The sequence below is a fragment of the Erpetoichthys calabaricus genome, chromosome 2 (genome assembly GCF_900747795.2).
Source record: "Erpetoichthys calabaricus chromosome 2, fErpCal1.3, whole genome shotgun sequence".
Taxonomy (NCBI): Eukaryota; Metazoa; Chordata; class Cladistia; order Polypteriformes; family Polypteridae; genus Erpetoichthys; species Erpetoichthys calabaricus.
Genome location: NC_041395.2, coordinates 159757240 through 159783987, shown reverse-complemented (window position 1 = coordinate 159783987; position 26748 = coordinate 159757240). Strand labels below are relative to the sequence as shown.

Below are 26748 nucleotides of genomic sequence, written 5' to 3'. Positions count from 1 at the left end.
ACATATACATTTATAACTTTGAGCCTGTTAAATGTGTTGTAATTATGGTCATAGTAGTTCATTACTATTTTATGTGTATTTGTTTCCTTTGTGAGGTGTTTCATTGTACTGCAGTATCTGACGGACTAAACTAAAACATTTAGCTGCCTATGTCAGTGCATTAAAATGTCTGCAGTAATACATTTCAGCATGACAAAAATGCTTTGTCCTTTTACATTACCAGTTGGCATTGCGACCTGAAAGAAAATGGAATCTCAAAACAGACTTTACATTAGCAGTAGCAAAATCATTCAACTGAATGTATTTGTAAATTAAAAATAACGCAGATTTCTGCTGTTAAAAAGCACACCCGGCAGCTACATTTGCTAAAGGGCAAGTAACCAAACTCGAGCTGCATAAACCTTAACACCTCTACTGTCAGCTTTGATTTTTTGCCATAGGAGATTCACACACCCACTTAATATAATCTACTTGAGGCAGAAGCAGGGTCAGTCCATTACAACACCTACTTAGAATTAGCAGTTAATCTAACCTGCACATTTTTTTTTTTGGATGGTTGTTTTAAAAAGACTTCCTCAAACTACTAATACATGCTGGATCTAAACACAATTTTTTAAATTCTAATGTGAAGCTTGCAATTGATGTATTAATGCTCTGTTTAATTGCATTCCATAAGACATTATAGAGGACATGTTAAAATGAGTAATTAATAAATGCATCCAGTCTATTTAGAGTACTGATTTAAAACAATCTTAACAAATTGATGACCATTTCTATACCGTTTATTTTTTTCCTATTTGCACAGGAATGCTGGATTTATATTTACACGCTTTGATGGATCATTAAGCCAGTCAAAAAGAACCACAGCAATAAAGTCGTTTCAGAGCAGCCATCCCGGATCACCAACTGTCATGCTGCTGTCACTGAAGGCAGGCGGAGTTGGGTTGAACTTGACAGCCGCCTCAAGAGTTTTCCTGATGGATCCTGTAAGCAGACACTTTGTGTGTGTGTGTGTGTGTGTATATATATATATATATATATATAACGTGTGGCACGGTGTCATTAATACTGACCACACAGCTAGTCACTTTGTTTAGTGCACAACAGTGCCAGTGGTTCACAAAAGGCAAGGTCACATTTTAGATCCCTAGAAGCATTTATACTACTGTATTAACAGAGGCAGTCGTTTTAAATTTTTTTTTTTTTTTTAAAGGCTTGGAATCCTGCTGCAGAAGACCAGTGTTTTGACAGGTGCCACCGGCTGGGCCAAATGAAAGAAGTCATTATTACAAAGGTAGTGTTATGAAAGGTTTGTATATTGTATTGTTCTTCCTTTTATATTGCTAATGTAGCTAAAATGGCTTCTTATTTGCCATCTAGTTCATAGTGAAAGACACAGTTGAAGAAAATATGATGAAAATGCAGGAAAAAAAACGTGATCTTGCAACAAGAGCACTTGCAAACAAAACTAGTCAGGGCAGACAAGCAAGAATTGAAGAAATCAAGACCCTCATGGATTTGTAAACAAGTAACCTTTAATTTTTTTTTTTTTTTAAACCATTTTTTTCCAAATCATGCTGTTCTAATTTGAGTTAAATAATCCTAAACTGTTAAGGAGGAGTAACAGCTTAAAAAGGACCTGTAAATTATTAATTCAGGCTATAAAACCAAATTGAAAACAAGGCTTACTATGGGTTAAAGCCAGCAGCAAAGGTGGTACATATTAAGTGTGCAGGTATAATTGTGTGAATACTCAACATTAAATCGCAAAGCTTAACACCATGTAAATAAAAATGCTTTCAAATCAGAATGGCTAAATATTGTAGTTTCTTTAAATGTGCTTTTTGATAGGTTTATAAAAGTGAGCCATTAAATTGGAATGGTGGTTTTGACCATGGTACTTAAAAAGGCTAATTTTACTCAAAAAAAATTTTCCTGTCCATTTCTAAACTTTCTTCCTTTTATAGGATTTTACTCTGTTCACTTTGATAGAAGCCTTTAAATTGACACATTAGATTTTCATACCTGCTCTTGATGTCATAATTGAATATATGGTTTGCTACTGGCACATTGAGATTTGCTCACATTTAGTGCATTTAAAATTTGTAATTAAAAACTTTAACAAGGTTAAACCAAGTAGGAACATTTGCCAGTGCTTCGCTGCTAAAGAGGATGATACTCAAGTCATTGGTACTAATAGTATTGCCTATTTTTAGTCTAGTTTTTCATTTTTTTCCAGTGACAAAAATGGGATGAAAACATTAATGCTTTTAAAAGTCTACACAGCAAATAAGCAGGAGTGCAATTTTAAAAATTTGTAAGCATGCTTGTAATTGGATAACACTAAGTTTGGGTGCCATCACAAAAGCATCACAAGCCAGAATGCTGCTCCATGCTGATGTGATTCTTGGGTTGGGGGAAAAAAAAAAGTGGTCACATATGGAACAACTTTAAATACAATGCTGACAAAAATAAAAAATTGGCAGATGCCAAAACTGTTCTCTGTATTAGCAGGGTGAATAATAGGCAAAGGTGAATGGGGAAAATGTGCATATTAATGGAAAATAAATTTTGCCAGTTGTATTCCTTTACAAGTTAACCGCAGATTGTGTAGCTTTGAGCGTGCAAGCAGATGCAAGTTGTAACTGTTTAGGTTGTGGCATTATACATTTGTTATAACAGGAAGAATGGAAGTTTTGTACTTGTTAAATGAGCACAGCTACACCTTTTGGTTTGTGCAGGCAGCTATGTTGCAACTGTTTGATACAGTTCAGGATTGTGGGTAAAACCACCTCATACACAAGGATGCAGTTGCAACTGAAGTGGATGTTTGGCTTGTCTACATCAATGAAATTAGCTGCTCCATTTGTTAATACTAACAATATATTTAAGAATTCAGTCCATGAAGTGCATCTCCTGTACAGCAGGAATATGCTGAAGGTACTAAATGTTTAAGGGGAAACTAGATGTTCGTGCATTGCTACATTCTTCACATTTTAGGAGTTCTGCTCCGTCTCAGTTATGATAGGCTAAGCCATAAGTTGCCTGTAGTCAGTATCCAAATCCACAATTACAAAAGTCTGCTGTGTCAGATGTGAGAGTGATCAAAGGCTCTTTTACAAGTTCCGAAATACTGGAGGGGAGAAGAAAAAAAAAAAAAAAAAAAATACAAATCTTACAAACCCTAACTGAACAATCTGACAAAAACAGCAAGTATCCCAAATTTTGGAACTCGCTAACAGTAGAGAATTTTAAGCAGAATTTTTCTGTTGCTGAGAGATCAGAATTTAAAATGTGCCCATGGTCCAATCTCACTTCATAAACCCTATGCCTAGTGCTGCTTGGTCCATCCTTTTTTGGTAAAGTTTTTAGCAGCATAACTAATGCATGCTGAAGGCTAGAAAGCAGATTACAGACTAAAGCTGCCACTATCTGAACAGCAGCTTTGAATAATACTTTCTACATCTACTCTTCAGTTAGTTATATTAGCTTAGAGGTACTGTACAGTATTTAACTTTGGTTGAAGACTACAAAAAAAAAAAAAAAAAAAAAAGTGACCAAAATTAAAGCCATTTAGTCAAGACCAACTTTTTTTTTTTTTTTAATCTTGTTCCAGTACCAGTGAGGAATTATCCCCCCCCTACAACAATTACCCTGAATAGAAATTAAAAACCAAAAGTAAATGCAACTGTAGACAGGTTTCACATCACTAGTTTTATTTTGCAGATAAAGTGCCAAGGTATAGGCAACAGTTACATTTCAGTAGGAGTTGCAATGCAAAACATTTATGAAGGCTGCTTGATAATGCTCCAGCTTCAAGGTTTAGTGTGCACTACATAATGCTAATAGTGTGCAGTGCTTGTAGCTCTAAGTGCAAGAGACTTCCTTAAATCTTGAGCAATGTGGGAGTGCTTCACTGCCATTACAGTCTGCAATAACAGCATCCTCAACAGAAGATGAAGTAAAAACCCAAATATCAGGATATTGCATTTGATTTTAGTCAGTGCAGCAGTAGAAAGTCTTGCAAAAATCAGCTGAGCTTAGTTTTCCTTTACTTGCAAATTTATATTTGGAGTGAATTACTGTTTGCAAAGCTACTCTACAAGATCAGAGTTTCAATTGCAGAGATGATTAAAACCTAAGAGCAACCATACCAAGTAAGCAAAACTCAACTGATTCAACATGATCTTCAAAAATATGACATCTTACCTGAAGACCTTCACCACAGCCTGACTTAAACCTAAAATGGTTAAATGTGCTACTTTGCAATGGAAGGCTTATTTATGACCAGTCAAAAAAGGCCTGAGCTTAGAGTTCCCCCATATAAAAAGTTTAAACAGTGGAAAAAACCAAAATGTAGACAAAAAGCCTCTTTGCACCACATCTGTCCAAATCTAGATTAATCTCTGTAAACATTTAGTCCATAAGAAGAATGCTTAAGTGGACTGAATAGTTGATGCTTTAGTAACCTTTTGGAATCCATCCATATGGAACTGCCAAGTCTTCCCTGAAGACAATGAAGACTATTTCAGGAAGCTATCTAGTTTCTTCTGAATATTTTCAAAGGAGTCTGCTCCCATGTAGTCTGCTTGACCTTGCTCCCATTTTTGTTTGCGCTCCTCTGAGGAGATTGGTGGTGGAGGAGGAGGCTCACTTAAGTGAATATGTGACATCGCTTCTGTGACTTCCTCCTAAAGTGGCAAGAGGGGGGGAAAAAAAAAAAAAACCTGGTGGAAAAAGTATTTTGAAGGACTGAATATAAATAAGCACATGCAATACAAGCACTAACAGGCAATTAACACAAAAGGGAGACATACACAAAACAAGGTAGGAGCAAGCCTAGGGTCAAGATCTGCATACCTCTCTACAGAAGCCACAAGAGAAAGCCAGTGCATAGACCAAGCTTGAAAGCTGAAAATTTAGAGATTTTTTTAAGAAAGATAAAGGCTTAGTGTTATTAGCAGCACTGTATGCTTATCATCAAGTTAGTCAAAAAGGTCCCATTCAAACCAACCGAGATTTAAAAAAAAAAAATAAAGGCTTAGCCCCTATCTGAACCCTCCCCACAAAATTCTGTTCCAGCTAAGGACCTGGGACTGATTTCTAGAGATTGGTTTGAACAAGTCAAGAGGTATTAGACAGGTCATAGATCAGTTGTATCAAAATTGGGCATGTACAGGTTTGCAAGTACACCATAAGCACCAACCACCATAGCCCCGACCCCCACCCATGTCAACCCCAACAAGTTGAATGAACACAAAAAAGTTTAACAGGTGCTGTATGAGGCTCCATCTGCTACCTAAAGTTGACCTGTGTACACATTGTTTTAGTGGCATAAGACCTTGGGCAAAAAAAATTTGGGACCCATCCTAGCACTGCAACCTTAGTGGTGGGCCCTTTTGTCTCAATGATTTAACCAGGTTGTATTAGTTTTTATACACATGCTAGGGTTATCCATGGCAAACTGGCCTTGGAGCAGATAAAGGCCCTAAAACAATCTCACCCAGAAGAGAGAACACTCCCTCCTAGACCCATGCCTATGCAGTAGAGTTTCTCCTGTAATGTTTGTTGGCTGGGAAATAAGGGTCAGGTGAAAGGACTGAAGTACAAGAGCTCGAGATGGTGGGCTGAACACATCAAGTTTGGTCAGGGTGAGACATCACTTTTCAAATTGTGCAGGATCTCAGTTGCTAGTTCTAATGCTATATATGTAAATTACTTATTTGTCCTTTCTTGCACCAGTGAAATGTTTACATCTCGATCCATTAGCAAAATTGTGAAAAAATGGATATGATCAAAGTAAACCACAAATTTAGGAGATTTCTAATCTCAATTCTATTTATTGCTGCCAAAAAGCTAGTCTATAAATCGTTTGATATGGTACAAATGAAGACCAATGCAGGGTTTGTGATGAAGTTTAAAAAATGAACCCACCACACACACTTGAAGTTTCCAGGAGAACAGGGCATTTGCCATTGGAATAGTGACAGGATAATGTCACATTAACAAGGAGATAAAAAAGTTGCTCTTATCAGGAGAACAATCAGTTACCAAACATGTGGGCTTTAATATTGAAAATGGCAAGGGATTTCAAGAACTGCATTAGGACAAACTAAAACAAGTCTGGGTTTGTTTGAATGCAGGAAGGATAAACTGGAATTCTACACACTGAACAAACTATTACTGGCACTAAATTATTTTGGCTTAGGAATGTCAAGTTGTATTGAACTGGTCTTCAGTTAGATTTAAACCTTGGTATAGTGGATCCGGTCAACACACTGAATGTTCAGGCTAGAAGTTTAGTTTTAAGTGGCCTGGAAGTTTGAATCTCCCACTAGGCAAGAATCGACCAGATCGACTAAAAAATTTTGTATTTGCTTGCATTCCTTCCCCACCAGAGGTTGCAGAATACTGGCTAGCTAGACCAACTACTCCAAGCAGTTCTGATTCTGTTACTAGCTTTGGCATCTCTCCTACTACAACAAGGCTGAGCCACAGCCAGGTGTGGGAATGGGAATCTACAGAAGCCTAGTTTGGCACAGTCCTACCATACATTGGAAGGGCAGTTAGACACAAGAAAACTTGCTTTTGAACAATTGTATTAAGCTGAATAGTTTTCAAATTCACAGAGCACTTCCACTCCAGCAAGTCTAGGACACACCCTAAAAAAAAAAAAAAAAAAAAAAAAAAAAGGGGCAGATCTAGAAGCACTAGATGTAGCTGGGGCCATCAATGGAAAAGGTTACTGTGATTAAAAAAAAAAAAAAAAAAAGAATCTCTACAGATAGAAGCCTCTGGACTCAAATGCTGAGAGCATGCATGCATGCATATACACACACACACACACACACACACACACACGTGCTGGTCATAAAATTAGAATATCATGACAAAGTTGATTTCAGCAATTCCATTCAAAAAGTGAAACTTGTATATTAGATTCATTCATTCCACACAGACTGATGTATTTCAAATGTTTATTTCTTTTAATGTTGAGGATTATAACTGACAACTAAATGAAAGTCCCAAATTCAGTATCTCGGAAAATTAGAATATTGTGAAAAGGTTCAATATTGAAGACACCTGGTGCCACTCTAATCAGCTAACTCAAAACACCTGCAAAAGCCTTTAAATGGCCTCAGTCTAGTTCTGTAGGCTACACAATGATGGGGAAGACTGCTGACTTGACAGTTGTCCAAAAGACGACCATTGACACCTTGCACAAGGAGAGCAAGGCACAAAAGGTCATTGCTAAAGAGGCTGGCCGTTCAGAGCTCTGTGTCCAAGTACATTAATAGAGAGGCGAAGGGAAGGACAAGAGGTGGTGGGGGGGGGGGGGGGGGGAGTGTACAAAGCACTAGGGATAACTGCACCCTGGAGAGGACTGTGAAACAAAACCCATTCAAAAATGTGGGGGAGATTCACAAAGAGTGGACTGCAGCTGGAGTCAGTGCTTCAAGAACCACCACGCACAGACGTATGCAAGACATGGGTTTCAGCTGTTACATTCCTTGCGTCAAGCCACTCTTGAACAAGAGAGTGTCAGAAGCGTCTCGCCTGGGCTAAAGACAAAAAGGACTGGACTGCTGCTGAGTGGTCTAAAGTTATGCGCTCTGATGAAAGTAAATTTTGCATTTCCTTTGGAAATCAAGGTCCCAGAGTCTGGAGGAAGAGAGGAGAGGCACAGAATCCACATTGCGTGAGGTCCAGTGTAAAGTTTCCACAGTCCGTGATGGTTTGGGGTGCCATGTCATCTACTGGTGTTGGTCCATTGTGTTTTCCCGAGGTCCAAGGTCAACGCAGCCGTCTACCAGGAAGTTTTAGAGCACTTCATGCTTCCTGCTGCTGAACTTTATGGAGAAACAGATTTTCCAACAGGACCTGGCACCTGCACACAGTGCCAAAGCTACCAGTACCTGGTTTAAGGACCATGGTATCCCGGTTCTTGATTGGCCAGCAAACTCACCTGACCTTCACAATATGGGGTTAAGAGGAAGATGCAATACTCCAGACCCAACAATTCAGAAGAGCTGAAGGCCACTATCAGAGCAACATGGGCTCTCATAACACCTGAGCAGTGCCACAGACTGACTCCATGCCACACCACATTGCTGCAGTAATCCAGGCCAAAGGAGCCCCAACTAAATATGGAGTGCTGTACATGCTCATACTTTTCATGTTCATACCTTTCAGTTGGCCAACATTTCTAAAAATTGTTTTGCATTGGTCTTGATATTCTAAATTTTCCGAGATGCTGAATTTGGGACTCAGTTGTCAGTTATAATCAACATTAAAGAAACAAACATTTGAAATACATCAGTCTGTGTGTAATGAATAAATCTAACATACAAGTTTCACTTTTTGAATGGAATTACTGAAATCAGCTTTGTCATGGAATTCTAATTTTATGACCAGCACCTGTATACTGTGACTGTTTTGGCTAATACACCTTTGTATCTGCATGGAAGGCAGAGGCAGTACCTTATTACAGACCGACTGGAATGGTGGTCCCCAGCCATGTGAGAGGAGTTTAGGTACTAGTCAGCCTCCATGGAAAAGCTGAAGCCAGGCTACTATAATGTGTATTCCATCCTAGCTGTGGAAAACTGGGCCAGCTTCCCCCTAAACCCCCCACCCCAAAAGGACCATCCATATCTGCAAGGAGATTTTCTCCATGTTTACTTTGTAAAACCCAGGAAAAACTAGATTCTCCAGGAATGGCTAGAATAAAAAATTACTAGGGATAGCATGGCCCAGTTAACCTAGTTCAGTATGTTGCTACCTTGACATGGTTCAGGATGATAACATTGGGGGCTTGCTTCCCCAAAGCCCCACCAAACCAACCCTAGACTAGTTCTTACCAAATTTACATTATGGAAGTGCACACTAGAATTGAACTCTGTAGAGAGGTATTTCTCCCCATCCCATGGAGTTTAGGAAGGAACATTAAAAATCATATCCATCCCCTTTCTCTCAATATTCCTAAAAGCAACACTTTTAGAATAACCCGTAGAAACAAGCTAGTAACAAAACATACCGCCTTGAGGCCAGTCTGGGACTCCTTTACCACACCATGTTCCATAAGCAGAGGTAAAACCGAGAAGGTAAAGGTCTCCCACCAGAGTGTCAGGTAATCTGGATGAAGAGAGAAAAGTTCTTGGCTTTCTCCTGTAATGCTCTTTGTTGTGGCATTATAACTGAAATTCCATGGCTTTACTTTCCCCAAGAAGTGAACTACCTTGGCATCTGCTCCATACCTAAAAAAAATAAAAATTTTAAATGTCTTTGGAAACTTGCTAGTTATAATGTGGCAGTTAATGCTACAAGTGCATTCTGGATTTAACTATTAATCATTCTTAAAACCCAGGAGGGATGCATTCTTCTCCCCCCTCCCATTGCATATTACAATCTAAATGAACACTCCCTTTAAAACCAGCTGTTGAAATGCTGGCTGATCCTGTCAATATAGCTAGTATTGCATCACTGAGATGATGCAACAATTTGGTGGAAGAAATGGCTGTAGTAAGCTAGTGTCCAGAAGATCAATGCAGTGGTGGTGGGGACTGCAGAAAGTGACATGCAAGAGCACCCTAGTGACTGATACGATACCCAAAAAGGTACAATACCCCAAAAAGAAAAAAAAAAAAAAATGCAGGTGCCCAAACTTGCTTCAGGCTCTTAGTCCTTACTGACTTCCTGTGGCAAGTATCACTGTTTGTAAACTCTTGTAGCCAGCCAACAGTCTTAAAAATACCCCAAGAAAATTCTCACTTGCCCTTTGAAAAAGGCTTCCAATTCTAAAGATTCTTGGGCTGCCTTGCAAGTGCTGCTCCTTTGAGACCCATCCAGATTTTGAATGGAGAGGCCATGGCAAAACTGTCCACTTGCTCTACAATGGAATACCAGAAGAGGTGCAAGGGGTTTCAGATGTTGTAGGACCCATCAACTTTTAAACAGATGGGGTTTGGACTCCAATACCAGCAAATTCTGGAAGCAAACCCTTCTATCTACCAATGACATGTTCTGTGCCACTGGCTGCATCAGCAGCAAAAAGCATGACTGATCCACCCCCATGCATAACAGTTCCAGAGGTGTTTCTCCTGGAATTCACTACCCTTTTCTCCAGGCATGTTTTTGCACATTATAGCCAAAAAAAAATGTGCTAATTGACTTCAGTCGATGGGACTGGTTTTGAAAATGCATCAGACATTGTTTAGAAATTTGCACGCTTCAGGTGCTGAATTTTGTGGCTTGGATTCTGGGAAGTTCTCTTCCGCGGACCCTACTATGAAGGTAGTTTGTTCAGCTGTCACTACACAGTACAACAGTGCACCACCACTCTCGAGTCTGCTAAAGACCTTCAGAAAGATTTTGTAGTCAGGGGTTTTTAAGTTACCTTTCAGTAATCCAACAAGCAATTCTTTCTAAAGAGGTCTTCCAGACCTTTACCTCCACTGCTCCAGGTAACTGGCATTACAAACTGCACCGACAGCTACCTGAAAACGTTTTATGTTTTTGTAGTCAATTTCAGTGTGCTTAATTAGCAGCTGCTTAGAGAAGCACATGGCTGATTGACTCCTCAAACCTTGTCGCAACAATTTATAACTCTTTGCATCACCTGGGGGTTCCCTAGGGATGACCAAACAAGCCATAGCCCCAACAAGCTAATGAGTGACCATGGGGGGGGGGGGGGGGGGGGGGAACACCCAAACTTTTGCATGGTACTCCTTTCGTTTTCACTGCAATTGTACAAAGACACCTGCAGTGGGTTGGCACCCTGCCCAGGATTGGTTCCCTGCCTTGTGCCCTGTGTTGGCTGGGATTGGCTCCAGCAGACCCCCGTGACCCTGTGTTTGGATTCAGCGGGTTGGAAAATGGATGGATGGATGTACAAAGACACTTCAACAGTTTATGGAATATTAGTGTAAGCTTTAAATTTGCCTTTTGGTGATCAGTTGATCTTCTTGCTTTAAAATGTCTGGGAGTAGTTGGCAGGGTGTCAACTCTTGCATGCCACCATACATTTAGCTGTATATGGTGTGCCATCCCCGAAGCATTGCAAAAACTAGGCTTGAAGAGCAGTTTTTGAAAAATGTTAAGTGAAAACCAGTAATACTGCAAATCAAATGTTTCAATGAATTCCCTTAAATTCTTTAGCAGCAGTCTTCAACCTGCAAATGTCAGAGCTAACAAGATGGTACATATCTAAAATAGACTGCTGTCTTATGTATACATCAAGTGTTGAGACAAGATCTTAATAGTTAAAGATTATTAATACTTCTATTAGCAATGCTAATCTTCAGTAAACCAAGGTCTTGCCATGTAATCAAGGCATTTGTATATTACATGGCCCCTTTAAGGACTTGCTTCTGGGGGAAAAAAAAAAAAAAAAAAAAAAACACAGGAACCATTGAGGTATTCTTCCTAGAAAACCTAAAGTATTCCAGCATCTGCAGGTTATACCAAAAAGGTTCACAGCATCAACTCAAGGAAGCACACCACATATGTACAAAACTGCCACACCAGTACCACCCACCACATTCCAAAGTGCAATTACTTTTGCATCTTCAAAGGATTGCACCTTCTACATTCAACTCTTTAGAGGCAGTTTCATTCTATAATTGTGGATAGGGGTTTATACCTCCCAAATATTCTAATTCTGGTGTTGTCCTTGCATGTGGACAATGTTATATCTTTGCCACTTAGTTTGCCTGGGTTCTAGTCAAGTTTAAGGTCTTACTTCTGTCCATTTACTGCAAACAAAGTGGTACCTACAACAGATCAAGGATAACCATTGTACAACTGCTTTTGGTACAATCTTCATAGAATAGCAGCTAGTCCTTGGTTAAAGATAATCTGGAAGGAATATTAAACAAGCCATGCCAACTTATTCACACAGCCCATGCATAAGTGGTGTAAGCAGAATATCCCTCAGTTATTGTAGAGTGGTTTACATATTTGGAAAAATTACTCACTGTTTAAATGCTGGCAGGTATGAATAAATGGCTATGCTGCTCAGGTTGTAAATAAATGGCAGATGCTTGTTTATATCGGATGTTGACCACTTGTTGAAAAAAATGGTTCAGGATACCCTGATCTCCACCTTAAGGGAGAGGAGAAAAAAAAAAAAAAAAAAAAAAAGTCAGTCTAGGATAAGAGCAATAGGACAACTCGAATTGGAAATAAGGCCTCAAGGAAGACTGGATACCAATTGTTTAACTCACCTGTACACAAAATTCCCCAAATTAAGAATCTGAGTACACTATACACTTCATCACAAGACTTGATCTTAAAGTTTCTGCTTTAGTTATGAGGGTGGTGGTTGGAGAAGAGACCCTAGATTTCCCATTCTCTTATTGGGCTAAATGGTACACTCATTTCCCCACCCCCAGTTATGTAAGCTGCATTATGAAAAAAACACATATGGAAGAATTTCAGCACAAGTGGATCTGAAAATTCAATTTGTCAGTTAGGGCAAGAGTGTTATACTAATGTGTTTTGTAATTGGATAGGTTTAAAATGTCCCAAATCCTATTAGTTAAAGGGATTCAGGATTATACAGTAAGTACTTGCAAACAGACTTAAGTGCCAGATCACTTAGTTTTATATTGACCACAAGTTTACCCATTCGGTTTAAGACTTCCATATTCAAAACTTACCTGTTAAAAGGTTCAATTGGTTCATTTTAAAAATTACTTAAAGTGAACCATTAGCAAAAAGCAATGGAAATTTATTGAGATTAGGGTTGAAAAGCAGTTGAGCGTTCTGAACAAGTGTGCAAATGGCTCATTGTGCTTTAAGTTTTAAATACTCTTCCAGAAGGGGGAAAAAAGCAGAAGAAAGTTGTGGAACTAAGTTGGGGGTATACAAGGGGAAGTTTCTGGAATTGTGATAGAGAGCGAGTATCTGAAGCTGCCTTCGAGAAGATTATGCATACATTGTGGAGGGGAGCACAGCATGTCTAGACCAGTTACAACAGGTCTGGATTGGTTTCAGCGTGTAGTATTTTAAATCGCTGCACACATCTAACTCCAATAGTATCACAGTTTAATTTGATGTTGACATGTTGTTTAATGTGCAAAAATTGGGAGGGGTGAGGGAAGGAAGGAGGAGTCTGCTTCAGATACACCCACTATATCAATTCCAGGAACTGACTGCCCCTTGCATAATGCACCACATGGCAACAACAAATTTTATCTAGACAGATCACCTACAAAGGTGAAAATTTGACAGTTGAATTGCTTTTAAAACTGTCTACTCAATTTGTGGAGCTAATGAGGTACTAGCCACCAACAAATCCAAGAATAGGCTTTAGACAGTTCATACTCTCACCCAATGGTTGCATAGGCCATTGACAACCTATTTAACCACTTCATCTGGACTGATTATTTAGCTGCATTTTGCGCAAAAAAAAAAACACATACCATTACCAGCTGCAATTCACTATATAGGTATTAAATTTACAGTTAGAAACCAATTTTTACACTAGTTGCTTAACTGCAGAAAGCCCGGTTTGTGAAAACGTTTCATACCTTTAAGACACCCCAAATCACACTTCAAGTTGGCTAAACAGCCAATAATCTGAAAGTCCTCGTCTGTTCAAGGGGCAACATTTACCGGTATGTCCAGATCCACAACGATGGCATTTTTATTAAACTGCTGTCCCTTCATTTATTCTTGCTGTTCACCAAGACTATCACTACTATACTCTGAGGCCATTATGCTCTTTCCAGAATTTGAGCACCTAAGGTTAGTGGTTATGCTTTACCTGTACAAGACCATGAAACACAAAAACCCAACACCTATTAGTAATATAAATTAGGCACTACAATACCCAGTTTTACTGCTTAATGTTAACTATTCTGGATAGCAAGGATTCTAGATACGTAAACCCCTACAAGAGACTGTTTTTGGTGTCTGAATTGTGCACTTTGTAACCCGTTATGCATTCACTCATCCTGTTGCAGGGCTGACATTACCACACAAAACTCCTGTCAATGCTATAGAAGTATAACTGCAAAACAAAGTAGAGGCCAACTATAGCCCCCAAAAAGTTTTAATAAACTTGGTTTCAGGGATGTGCTATTATGCAGCAATCCTTTCAAGAAACTCTCCCTGCCTCAGCCACTCAGGATAACATCCTCATAGCATATTTGGACCTTTAGTTGGAATCAGTTTATTAGCACATGGTATATAAAAATTTCTATACCCAGAGTTTCACTAAATGAACTCTAAATGCTGTCTCTACATAATACCCATTGTGGTGGGGAATCCTACCTTGGTAAAACCTACCATCAAAGCTTCCTTTTCCTGCACAAACATTCAGGAGCTGTTCATAGGTTTCAATGGATGGTCGAAACACAAAGACTCCACTGTTAAAACAATCGGGCCAGCCAGGGTCTGGGGCAGCAGACAGTTCTTCTCGTTCAAAAAGCTCATCAACATTACATAATACCTGAGATTGCATAGGAGGAAGAAAACAGTTACTACCAGTATGTTAAATCTTGCTTCACTAGAACTTTTAAAAAAAACTTGCTTACCATTGTATCTGCATCCATAAAGACACATTTTGAGTAGTGTGTTAAAGTCCAGCAGTGGAGTTTAGTTAATGTTACTCCTAGCTCAGGTCTCTGTAGTAAAGCCAAGTGTGCAGAATCTCCACTATCTAAAACATCCACTAGCCTGACATCATCATACAACTTTTGAAGCACTGCCCTAAAAAGTAATAAGAAAAGCAAAATGTTTAAAAAAAAAAAAAAAAAAAAAAAAAAAAAACCCACAGGGGAAAAAGCTTCACTACCTCAGGGAAGAAAAATTAAACTAAGACATCTGTGAATTAGTGTTTATGTAACCTTGTCAAACATAGCAAGCACATACATATAAGCTGGTATAATAAAAGCACTACAGTTCACAATGGTTAAAAACCAAGTTATCTTGGACTGTATCTTGAGTGAATTTCAAGTGATTGAGCCAAATTCCATCCCTTTACCAAGGCACCTCCTTCCTCCCACCAAATTACAGTACCTCATGGATTCTGAGACTTGTGGAGTCACTAGCACAGCCAGCCGTTTTGATGTTTTATGATTCCTTAGTGATGTGCCAAGCACCAGTGCTCCCTTCCCATAAGCATCATTTGTAGCTAGTGTAACATAGGCCTGGTCTGTACAGAGGGTTAAAGAAGAAAAAAAGGGGATTATATTGCAGTTAAACATACAAGGTACCATCTACATGGATGGTAACCACCATTACTTTCACTTCGTACTTGTACCTAAAGCAGCATGGAAAAATTCTCCCTTTAAACACATTTCATACAAAACCCTTATGGCAGTAGTTTCCTTTTTTGTGAATTCCACAATCATTTAGATCTGTAGTTCAAATAAAACAGAAGCAGTTATATATAACCACACCTTACAAAGCATAGTTAGAAATATGAACTCCTTTCACTGCAGCCATTTGGTAATCAAAATAGTCGTGAGAAATGCTTCTTGTTTTAGTATTCTCTGGTGCAACAAACATTTATTCCTGGTGAAAAACACTTGCCAAAAATATTTATTGCAAACTGCCCAATTCCTGCATCAGATCGTGTCAAGAGTCATGTACAAAACAGACAACTTACTGATCAGTTTCTCATCTTTAAACTAAAATGACCCACATACCAGTTTACTATGGCCAATTGTTACTATATCCAGCTCAAATAGTGTTATTGGTCCATGCACTGTCAGACAACAGTGCCATGTTTAAGCTTCTCGCACAACTGCAAAAAAAAGTTAATGTACATGGCTACGGACAGCTAATTTTGTACCCCAAATCAGCATCTTCAACCCATACAACAGAAGCAAAAGAACCTAGTTCCATTTAAACAGTATTTGTGTACTACATACTAATCTAGCCAAACATTCCATATTGCAATCTCATTGTGTCTACTGCATTATTGCATTTTACATATTAGAGTGGCCAAGGCTTAAGAATAATCTGTTCCTTCACTGTAAATACACAAGGAAGCCAAGCTATAAATTGTACTAGAAATTAAACCAGCACAGATTATCAGAACCCTTTCAAATCTATAGTTCATGCTATGGACACTAATGTGGAAGCAAGTTACCAGACAGTACTGGACAAGGCAGAATGTTAAACACCTATGGTCTATAAATTAAATTAAAACAAATGTAGCCTATTCTTAATCTGCCTGACAAAATTTGTCTCTGTAGACTGAAATTGCTAAACAATCTGCATCAGCTTTCACTTTGGCATTGAATTACTTCCAACAGACATATGCCATGTTAGTAAAAACATCTGCACACCAAGGCAACACTCCGGTGACCAACACATGGCATTCATGTCATTCAGGGCTATTAACTGATGGGGATTTCCACACAATTTACAAGTCACCACATCTTGTTTAGAACAGCTTTCCGTGAAGGTACACCACATCTTGCATGGTTAATACATAGTAGTTTGCATTTTGCAACCCCACTTCCCTTTGCCCAGTCTGGTAAACTTTGGTTAGGAATTCACAACATTCTATAAAAAAAAAAAAAAAGCACCTTAAGATTTAGCAACAATATAAACAATGATCCTATTTAGTAAAACCACAGAAGTTAGTTAGCATTAACAGAAAATGTCCTCCATCTAGGGATGTTCCTCTCTGTTCAATACAGCTGGAAGAGGCTTTAGTGAATTATCCTGGAAAGGGCACAGGTTACTTGTAAGTTACTCTCACCCCAAATCCTAGGGTGAATTTAAAAATCAAATTTAATACATCTTTGTTAATGCAAGTTGAAAACCACAACACCCAGATGGAAACCCACATATATGGTGAATATGCAACTTCAAAGGCAACTTAGTCAGGTATGGGATTTGAACACAGGATGAGAGATCTGTGAAGCCACAATACTAGCCAATATGCGCCACCAGGGAATAATTGATACAGGATTTTTTTTTTTTTTTTTTTAATCTGTGAGCAGAATATATTATGCAGTGTAGTTTACTGATCAGCTAGTTAAAAAAAAAAAAAAAAAACAAACAAAAAACAGACAACCACACATTGGGTCAAATTGTTTTAATTGCTTCCAGTTTCAGAATTGTACTGAGCCCACATTGTGCCATTGGTCTGTTGGCCTAGCCATACACAATGACAGCATTGAAAAATTCTACTTATACACTTGTTTTAGATACCTGTCAATGTGCGGGACCGTTACAAACTCACCATGGTTATGGCATTAAGCAACTCCAAGTCACTCAATGCGTCCAAGTACACCCTGGCTATCAGTGTCAATGGGGATGGTGGCCTGGAAATGGACATCATCCCAAGTGCACAGGACTATATTTAAAAAAAAAAAAAAAAAAGCCGCAAAGTCTCTGCAAAGCTAGAGTTCGACAACATTCGTACTGATGCACGCATAAAGCATTATCAAATCCCTTTGATCCAAAGTAAAAAAACACTTCCAGATGCTTTGTATGAATTGGAGTCGGCGACACCTGGATATTAAACATTCTTCTGCCAGCAAATCCAGCAGCTACCAGCATGATCATGGGGCTGGGACTGGAGTAGAACGCATGAGGCGTGCCGAATGAATGGAGTAAAACCGATAGTATACTTCATTATCAAGGCACTAATCCCTTTGAAGTTTGAAACCGACGCCTTTCCTCGGTCGTACTACCTCGTATCGTAGAAAGCAAACTCGCCTTCCGACCGCTCTTCTCTACCACAGTAGACACTCGTATGTACGTGACCTTGACTTAACCCTATCAGCCGACTGTTTATTAGTTTCATCAAATATGACTAGCGTTCCTCCGCCCCTCCGAACTATGTAGTAAGGAAGAGGGTGTATATATAACCGCAGGGGTAGCGTGTTGTACGACCTTGACAGCCAAAGCAGTACCCCGCAATACGCCGTTCAGTTTACACTTCCGTGCAAATAGAGAACGCCACCAGAACTGCGGCACAGGCAACTGAGCTCGAGAGCTACAGCCGCACGTAACCAAACATGGTAGCGCCGATATGAAATAGAGCACAAGATATTTCCGTTTTTTCAGCCGCTTACAGGATGCACCGGTGAACAGGGTCAACGCGGAAAGGAAATGTCACCAAAATGAGAGCTTTGATAGAAACGTGAAGCTGCACCATAAAAAGCGGGCCGGAATTCGATCGTCTGTCTGAAGCGGTTCGACAAGCGGGCCCACTTTTCTGGGAAGTGGGCAAGGGGGAAAGAAGAATGGTTGGGGTTCTCGTTACACCTCCGAATCTGCGCATGCAACACATACGCAATTAATTACCCGAGGTTACAAAATAAAAAAGGCAAGCAAACAACTCCAGTACTCAGTCACATGAACATCCTCCCAGCCCGCTTATTTTTTAGTCCAGTTCCAAGCTTTTAAATCCGCCGTGTATGCACAGACGCCACGCGCGTACAGAAGTACCGACATGCGTACTTAATTATTTGATAAGCGACGGTGACATAGACCTACCCGTCATAATTACCGCTGCCACGTCCGTCTCAGAGCCTTATTTGTTCGCGTAACTTACTCGGACCAGATCTGATGTATCAGCAGTGAGGAAAGAAAAGAGCAGTAGGGCGAATTGACAGCACACCCTGTGTGTAGCTATATACAGCACTGTCACGTGACGCTTCCAATCACTCGCGTCACACGCCCCTCGTGGGGCAAGCTCGCGCGCGGCTGTCTCGGGTCTCTCTTTAGCGAAGTGCACTTGAACTCGCGCGATGTTCCCGGAGTAGAAATTCATGGAATGATGGCGTTCCTATAACCCCTCGCTCAAAAGCATGCGGAAGACAAGCTAAGGTAGCTTGCTCGCTTCTGCTGCGCTACCCACATGCAGTCTCCTATTTAAAGTTAAATGTATATTCCCAGGAAATGCAGTGGGCGCGTTTGAAGTGTTCTGAATTTCTAAAAGTACGGAGAGGAAAGAATAATCTACTACTTTATTGCAACGGAATCAAGAAAATCCATGCTTTAATTTTTAGTTTGCTGCTGATTTTGCTGCATTTCATTTGGCTGCTTGATTTTCAGTCCAGTTTTAAGACAGAATTATTTATTCCGATGCGAGTACTCATTCCGTTACACATAATTCACATAATAAGTATTTGTTAACATTCCGTGAAGTGTGCAAATGTTTTAAGATGATAATGCTTACTGAGCACCTGTTGGTAGCATAACAAAAGGTAATATTTGCAGTATGAATTAGTCTGTGTGTTTAGTATTTACTTTTTGTCCTGCAACTAACAAGTCTTTTATTGTATAAAATATAACGCTTTGTACCCTTGGTTTACATTTACATATTTTGTCGATGCCTTTATCCAAGGTAACATACTATATACGAGATTAAGTGCTTCTTTTCGTTTTTATAGTTCTTTTCGTGTTTCAGTTAGAGCACAGGTAAGTGAAGTGACTTGCTCATGGTCACACTGTGGTAGTAGCAGATTCGAAACCACAGCCTCAAAGTTTGAAGTCCAAAGCCTAAAGCCCTAGGCCAAACTTCATGCCTAACATTTGGGGTGCACCATAGATTCAGTTGGGTACATTTCTTTTTTTTTCCAATTGGAGCACAAACAGGTGAAGTGACTTGGTCACAGATTGTCAGTAGTGGGATTTGATCCCACAACCTCAGGGTTTGAAGTCCATAGATAGATACTTTATTAATCCCAAGGGGAAATTCACATACTCCAGCAGCAACATGGTTCAAAGCCTTAACTGCTAACGCACATCTAACAGCTTTGATAGGTTGGTTTATAATGTATGCATGACAATAAACTTGAAATTTTTTCAGTGCCACTGCTTTTGAATAAAAAAAAGAACAAAAAAAAAAAACTATAGTTTTTTATTATAACTGAAGATTCAGGTGAACCATTTTCAAATGAGACTTACAAGATCACAATCCAGCACAATTGTTTCCATATATTATTGCTTACATGTAGATTATGTGACTTACTTAGGGTCACAGAGTGAGTCAGTGGAATTGAACCAGCAACCTGTATGTTTTGAAGTCCACTACACCAGACTGTGTAATACTTCTCAATGTAAACTTTGGTCACTCTTGCCTTCTATTTAACTGCATCAAGACCACTTATATCATTCTTATCGTAATCATTGACACTGGGGCTTAGCCACAAGAGCGGTTCCAGATGTCCACTTTCCTCAGTTCCTTTCCACCCATGGCTCTAATCCTTGTTTATCCTGTTGTTTATGTTGAATGGTTTCTCTGTAAAATCTTTTCATCTTGTTATAATGTCATCTAAGTTCTTTAGTAACACTCGGTTTTTAGGGGGCAGTGCTTGATATGCAGGACCCCTGCCTTTTTTTTTTTTTTTAGTTTGTGAGTTTCAAATCCTTAAAATATTGTGAACTGGTAATTTTTTTTTGGATTCCTTCCTGATGGAGTTCCCTTATTGTTGTTTTACTTGGACGTGGAAGTTTGGCGATAGGGTCAAAAATGTGCTGTTGGGTTAGGTTCAAATTTTAAAGCTCATTCAAAGATAGATAGATAGATAGATAGATAGATGTTCAAAATTTGAAGGAAAAGTTGATTCTAGCATGGCATCCATACATGTGTGTGTGCGCCCAAGGAAACTTATGTACAATGATAACTTATGAAAAAAAAATTCAAACAAGTTGCATTGTGTTTGTCATGTTGTAGACTCCAAACCTGATTTTAATTTCAAAAACAGTTTGACCTATGTTCAATGATAACTGTGTTAGAAATTGTTTAATTTGATGAAGCATTTTTGCAGTCTGCTCAATTTTGTCACAGGACCAGGCCTGTTGATTTGCTCAGTTTTTGTTATTATTGAAATATACATACAGTACATACTACCACATGGAGTCTTAGGAAACTGCACCTGCACACATACTCACCCACTTAAGGAAATGTTTAAGTGAAGAAAGTTGACAGATGTTTGCTGTACCAGAGGCTGGATGATGAAGGGAAAGGAAGAAACACACATAAACATACACACCTTGATATGTATAGGTCAACATGCACAGAACCATTAAGCCACCCCTTTACCAATTTCTATACACAATTTGTTTAGTTCTTTTGAACCATTGTGTTTAGTTTTAAATTAAAGTTTAAGTTGTTCACTTCATTGACTTTCTTGTTCATTTTACTTTAAATTTATTTGTGTACATAATATATACAAGTTAAAGTACCTGGAGGTACAGTCTGTTATTTTAAAGTACAACCAAATGTATGGCAAAGTTTTTTTTAAATTATTTCCTGTACTTTCACAAAAGTGAAATTTGCATAGAAGTACTGTATGGACCATTCCATATGTAACGTTTGCTTTGGCACAGAAAGTTAACACCCCATATCCGAAACTTTGCATCTCCCAGCATGCTAAAAATTTTGTATGTATACTTCATTCATGCCTGTTTGGAAAATGTATACAAACACATCCTGGAGAGGCAGCAGCACTCATCATTGCACCACCATTATGGATTGTTTGAAAAATACATGTTCCATATAGTGAGACTAACCTGTATGGACAGCACTACCTTTTGAACGGGGTTTCTCAATCAAGTTGCCCCAAATGAGAGATCCTTGTTGATGGACTTATGGAGCGCTGAATGAGGACTGTGCAGTTGTGAGTTTTAACTGAGTGAAAGCTTCAAAGCAAATTTTAAGTTGCAGTGAGGATAATAACATTGACAGCTGTTTGTGTATACAAACAAGCAGCCATACCACATGTACGTCCGAAGAGTTCATCCACCTGAAGCTAAGCATGTTTGGGCCCAGCCAGTACTTGGATGGGAGACAATCCAGGAAAAGCTTGGTTTGCTACTGGAAATGGTGTTGGTGAGGCCAGCAGGGCATGCTTAGTAGAACTTGATCTGGCAGCATTGGGCAGAAGGCAGAAAACTGCTCAGGATAGGGTAGTCAGTCTATCTCTGAGCCACATGCACTAACAGATTAGGTTACCAGGAAAATGTCTTTTGTGATTTAGGAGGAAAACCTGTACAGACACTGAAGGAACATGCAGACCTCACTTAGACAGTGAGTTGGTGCAGGAATCACTTCGAGAATCTGGAACTGTGAAGCTGTCATGCTAACGACTGCATTGCCACTCCAACCTGATTGTTGGGAAGAGAATTGTAATTTCATTGTTGTGCTTGTCATAGATTATCCATAACATACCGCATGTTTGAATACAAGGTTACTTACTAGCAAACCTTATACTGGAATACACTGGGACCAAGTTTAATATTCAACTTTATAGTAATTGCATCAGCCTGAGGCCAGGTGTTTTGTTGGCTTGGGCTAAGAGACATGCCTAGCTATCGCTCATCACTAATTCATACAAATATGGTTTGATGGTTGGAGGGTTAGTATGGCAGATCCAGGAGGACTAAATAGTAGTGAAGATCTCAAAAGATTATTTAGCAAATGCTTTTATTTTGGATAATTTCACCTTTCCACTTCTGGAAATGTTCTCCTCCATCTTCTAGACACACTTGATATTGATAGTGGCTGCAAGTTAAAGCAAAGGAGCCTTCTTTTGCAGTTTTGATTTGTCAGTAGCTCTCAGTCAAACGCAGCCACAGGGAATCCACAAACCAGTGTGTTTCTTTGCGCTGGTCCCAAGCCCGGATAAATGGGGAGGGTTAGGTCGGGAAGGGCATCTGGTGTAAAACTTTGCCAAATCAATATGCGGACAACAATACAAATTTCCATACTGGATCGGTCGAGCCCCGGGTTAACAATGACCGCCACCAGTACTGTTAGCTAACGGTGCTGGCGGAAATTGGGCTACTGTTGGCCGAAGGAGAAGAAGAGGGGGAGACGTGTCCAGAGGAAGGTAAAGAGAGTGGAACTGAAAGTAGGAACTTTGAATGTTGTCAGTATGACTGGTAAGGGGAGAGAGTTAGTAGATATGATGGAGAGAAGGAAGGATGATATGTTGTGCGTGCAAGAGACTAAATGAAAGGGAAGTAAGGCCAGGTGGATCGGAGGTGGATTCAAATTGTTCTATCTTGGTGTGGATGGGAGGAGAAATGGAGTAGGGGTTATTCTGAAGGAACAATATGTGAAGAGTGTTTTGGAGGTGAAAAGAGTGTCAGACAGAGTGATGATTATGAAGCTGGAAATTGGAGATGTGATGATGAATGTTGTTAGTGTATATGCCCCGCAAGTTGGGTGTGCATTGGAGGAGAAAGAAGATTTTTGGAGTAAGTTGGGTGAAGTGATTAACAGTGTACCCAAGGGACATAAAGTGGTGATTGGAGCAGATTTCAATGGACATACTGGTGAAGGGAACAGAGCAGATGAGGAGGTGATGGGTAGGTATGGTGTCAAGGAGAGGAATGAAGAAGGTCAGATGATAGTGGCTTTTGCCAAAAGGATGGACATGGCTGTGGTGAATACATATTTTAAAAAGAGGGCGGAACATAGGGTTACGTACAAGAGTGGAGGAAGATGCACAAAGGTAGATTACATCCTATACAGAAGAGCCAATCTGAAGGAGATAAAAGACTGCAAAGTGGTGGCAGGGGAAAGTGTAGTTAAGCAGCATAGGATGGTGGTCTGTAGAATGACGTTGGAGATCAAGAAGAGGAAGAGAGTGAGGGCAGAGCCAAGGATCAAATGGTGGAATTTGAAAAAAGAAGACTGCAAGGTTGAGTTTAGGGAGAAGGTGAGACAGGCACTGGGTGGTAGTGAAGAGTTACCAGATAGTTGGGAAACTACAGCAGACATAGTAAGGGTGACAACAAGAAGAGTGCTTGGCATGACATCTGGACAGAGGAAGGAGGAAAAGGAAACTTGGTGGTGGAATGGGGAAATACAGGAGAGTATACAGAGGAAGAGGATGGTAAAGAAGAAGTGGGATAGTCAGAGAGATGCAGAAAGTAGACAAGAGTACAAGGAGATAAGGCGCAAGGTGAAAAGAGAGGAGGTGAAGGCTAAAGAAAAGGCATATGATGAGTTGTATGAAAGGCTGGACACTAAGGAGTGAGAAAAGGACCTGTACCGATTGGCTAGACAGAGGGATCAAGCTGGGAAAGATGTGCAGCAGGTTAGGGTGATAAAGGATAAAGATGAAAACATACTCACAAGCGAGGAGAGTGTGTTGAGCAGATGGAAAGAGTACTTTGAGAGGCTGATGAATGTAGAGAACGAGAGAGAAGAGGCTGGATGATGTGGAGATAGTGAATCAGGAAGTGCAACGGATTAGCAAGGAGGAAGTAAGGACAGCTATGAAGAGGATGAAGAATGAAAGGGCCTTGGTCCTGATGACATACCTGTGGAAACATGGAGGTGTTTAGGAGAGATGGCAGTAGAGTTTTTAACCTGATTGTTTAATAGAATCTTGGAAAGTGAAAGGATGCCTGAGGAGTGGAGAAGAATTGTACTGGTGCCGATATTTAAGAATAAGGGGGATGTACAGGACTGTAGTAACTACAGGGGGATAAAATTGATGAGCCACAGCATGAAGTTATGGGAAAGTGTAGTGGACGCTAGGTTAAGAAGTGAGGTGTTGATTAGTGAGCAGCAGTATGGTTTCATCCCAAGAAAGAGCACCACAGATGCGTTGTTTGCTCTGAGGTTGTTGATGGAGAAGTATAGAGAAGGCCAGAAGGAGTTGCATTGCGTCTTTGTGGACCTGGAGAAAGCATATGACAGGGTGCCTCGAGAGGAGTCGTGGTATTGTATGAGGAAGTCGGGAGTTGCAGAGATGTACATAAGAGTTGTACAGGATATGTAGGAGGGAAGTGTGACAATGGTGAGGTCTGTAGTAGGAGTGACGGATGCATTCAAGGTGGAGGTGGGATTACATCAGGGATCGGCTCTGAGCTCTTTCTTATTTGCAATGGATGGACAGGTTGACAGACGAGATTAGACAGGAGTCCCCGTGGACTATGATATTTACTGATGACATTCTGATCTGTAGCAATATTAGGGAGCAGGTTGAGGAGACCCTGGAGAGGTGGAGATATGCTCTAGAGAGGAGAGGAATGAAGGTCAGTAGGAACAAGACAGAATACATGTGTGTAAATGAGAGGGAGGTCAGTGGAATGGTAAGGATGCAAGGTGTAGAGTTGGTGAAGGTGGAGGAATTTAAATACTTGAGATCAACAGTACAGAGTAATGGGGATTGTGGAAGAGAGGTGAAAAAGAGAGTGCAGGCAGGATGGAATGGGTGGAGAAGATTGACAGGAGTAATTTGTGACAGACGGGTATCAGCAAGAGTGAAAGGGAAGGTCTGCAGGACAGTAGTGAGACCAGCTATGTTATATGGGTTGGAGACCTTGACACTGACCAGAAAGCAGGAGACAGAGCTGGAGGTAGCAGAGTTAAAGATGCTAAGATTTGCATTGGGTGTGACAAGGATGGATAGGGCTAGAAACGACTACATTAGAGGGTCAGCTCAAGTTGGACGGCTGGGAGACAAAGTCAGAGAGGCGAGATTGCGTTGCTTTGGACATGTACCTAGGAGAGATGATATGATGAGTATATTGGGAGAAGGATGCTAAGGATAGAGCTGCCAGGGAAGAGGAAAAGAGGAAGGCCTAAGAGAAGGTTTATGGATATGGTGAGAGAGGATGTGATGGGTTTAACAGAACAAGATGCAAAGGACAGAAAGATATGGAAGAAGATGATCCGCTGTGGCAACCCCTAACGGGAGCAACCGAAAGAAGAAGAGTAGCACTCAGTCAAATTCAGAGCGTCACCTAAGTAGGTCACAGCTATGGCCGTGATCAAAACATCTGCTCATTTGAGAAAGGAGTTTGGATAAATCATGGAGAATAACATACAGCTAGCATCCAAAGAGGTTCTGGGAAGCAGTTTCATAAATCAGGAAGAGTAGGCAGGATGTTGCTCAGGCTGTTCACAGCAGGAGTGAAGAGATGTCAGATATTTTTTCGAGAGGTGGTAGGATGAATCTGAGGAACTCTAAACTTGATAGATGTGTCCTCTTTGAGAAAGCAGTATAGAAAAGATCTGGTAGAAATTAGAGGCATGCATGGGGTGTCGAATACAGATGATGTTGAGAATTCATTTCATTTATATAGTGCCTTTCCCATGCTCTTAGAGGGTGGTAGTATTCGAGTACTGAGTTCATTATTCTGGTTTTCTAAAGGTGTATTGCATTGCAGTAAGTCTGAAAAAAATATGGTTTCAAAGAAGAAAAGTTGGGTGTGGCAAGGATTTGTTTCAGAAAACAATGCCTTTGAATGCAAAATCTGTAATGCAACAGTTTGGTTAGGTCAATGGTAAATCATGTAAGTTGGATTGCCAAGCCATTCAACACAGCAGCAGAATGATGCAAGCAAGTGCCAATAACTGCATTCTATAACCCAGCTAAAAAATGAGAAGAAAGAACGGTCACAAAAATGTCAATAATGGACACGCTGCCTCTCTGCTCTGTGTAAGGCAGTTTCTTCAGAGAAATGATGAGCTACGTTGAGCATGCGTATGAAGTCTACTCCTGGAAAACCATTACCAAGAGGGCAACACAGCAATATCTTTATATATAATACGCTACCGTGGCTGTTCGATTATCTGTCCAGGAATTTAAATCACCTGTAGCTCGCAAACTGTTTGACCTATTGACCTGAAATATGGTACACATATACTACGTGATGTTTACTATCTGCTTTTGTGTTGATGATTGCCCTCCAAGGTTATTCCTCTTTTTTTATTTTATTTTATTATAGAATCAACTCTTGGGAGCAGCCAGCAGGGCGGTCATGCGGCGCATGTGTATGGGCGGCGTTCTCATTCCCTACCACCTT

General features: G+C 40.0%; 2 protein-coding genes and 1 long non-coding RNA gene across 4 annotated transcripts in view; 2 read left to right on the top strand and 1 right to left on the bottom strand.

Annotated features, from left to right (window-relative positions):
* The window catches only part of hltf (helicase-like transcription factor), a 74133-nt gene extending 72589 nt beyond the window's left edge, over positions 1–1544 (top strand). For both annotated transcript variants that reach the window (XM_028794695.2, XM_028794696.2), the window contains 3 exons: positions 806–986; positions 1214–1294; positions 1381–1544. In XM_028794695.2, the coding sequence (XP_028650528.2) occupies positions 806–986; positions 1214–1294; positions 1381–1524 (406 nt within the window). In that variant the 3' untranslated portion in view covers positions 1525–1544. The remainder of the gene's footprint in view (positions 1–805; positions 987–1213; positions 1295–1380) is intronic.
* Positions 1545–3695: 2151 nt separating this feature from the next.
* Positions 3696–18631, bottom strand: gyg1a (glycogenin 1a). The gene is given in 9 exon segments (XM_051923046.1): positions 3696–4691; positions 4861–4911; positions 9038–9257; positions 11976–12079; positions 12081–12103; positions 14293–14455; positions 14541–14715; positions 15025–15160; positions 18469–18631. Coding segments are annotated over 9 exon segments (1047 nt in total). The 5' UTR covers positions 18476–18631; the 3' UTR covers positions 3696–4523.
* Positions 18632–22415: 3784 nt separating this feature from the next.
* LOC127526714 (uncharacterized) lies at positions 22416–26478 on the top strand. Its single transcript, XR_007934146.1, has 2 exons — positions 22416–22526; positions 25651–26478. It is a non-coding gene; the product is annotated as an uncharacterized LOC127526714 (long non-coding RNA).
* The last annotated feature ends 270 nt before the right edge of the window (positions 26479–26748 follow it).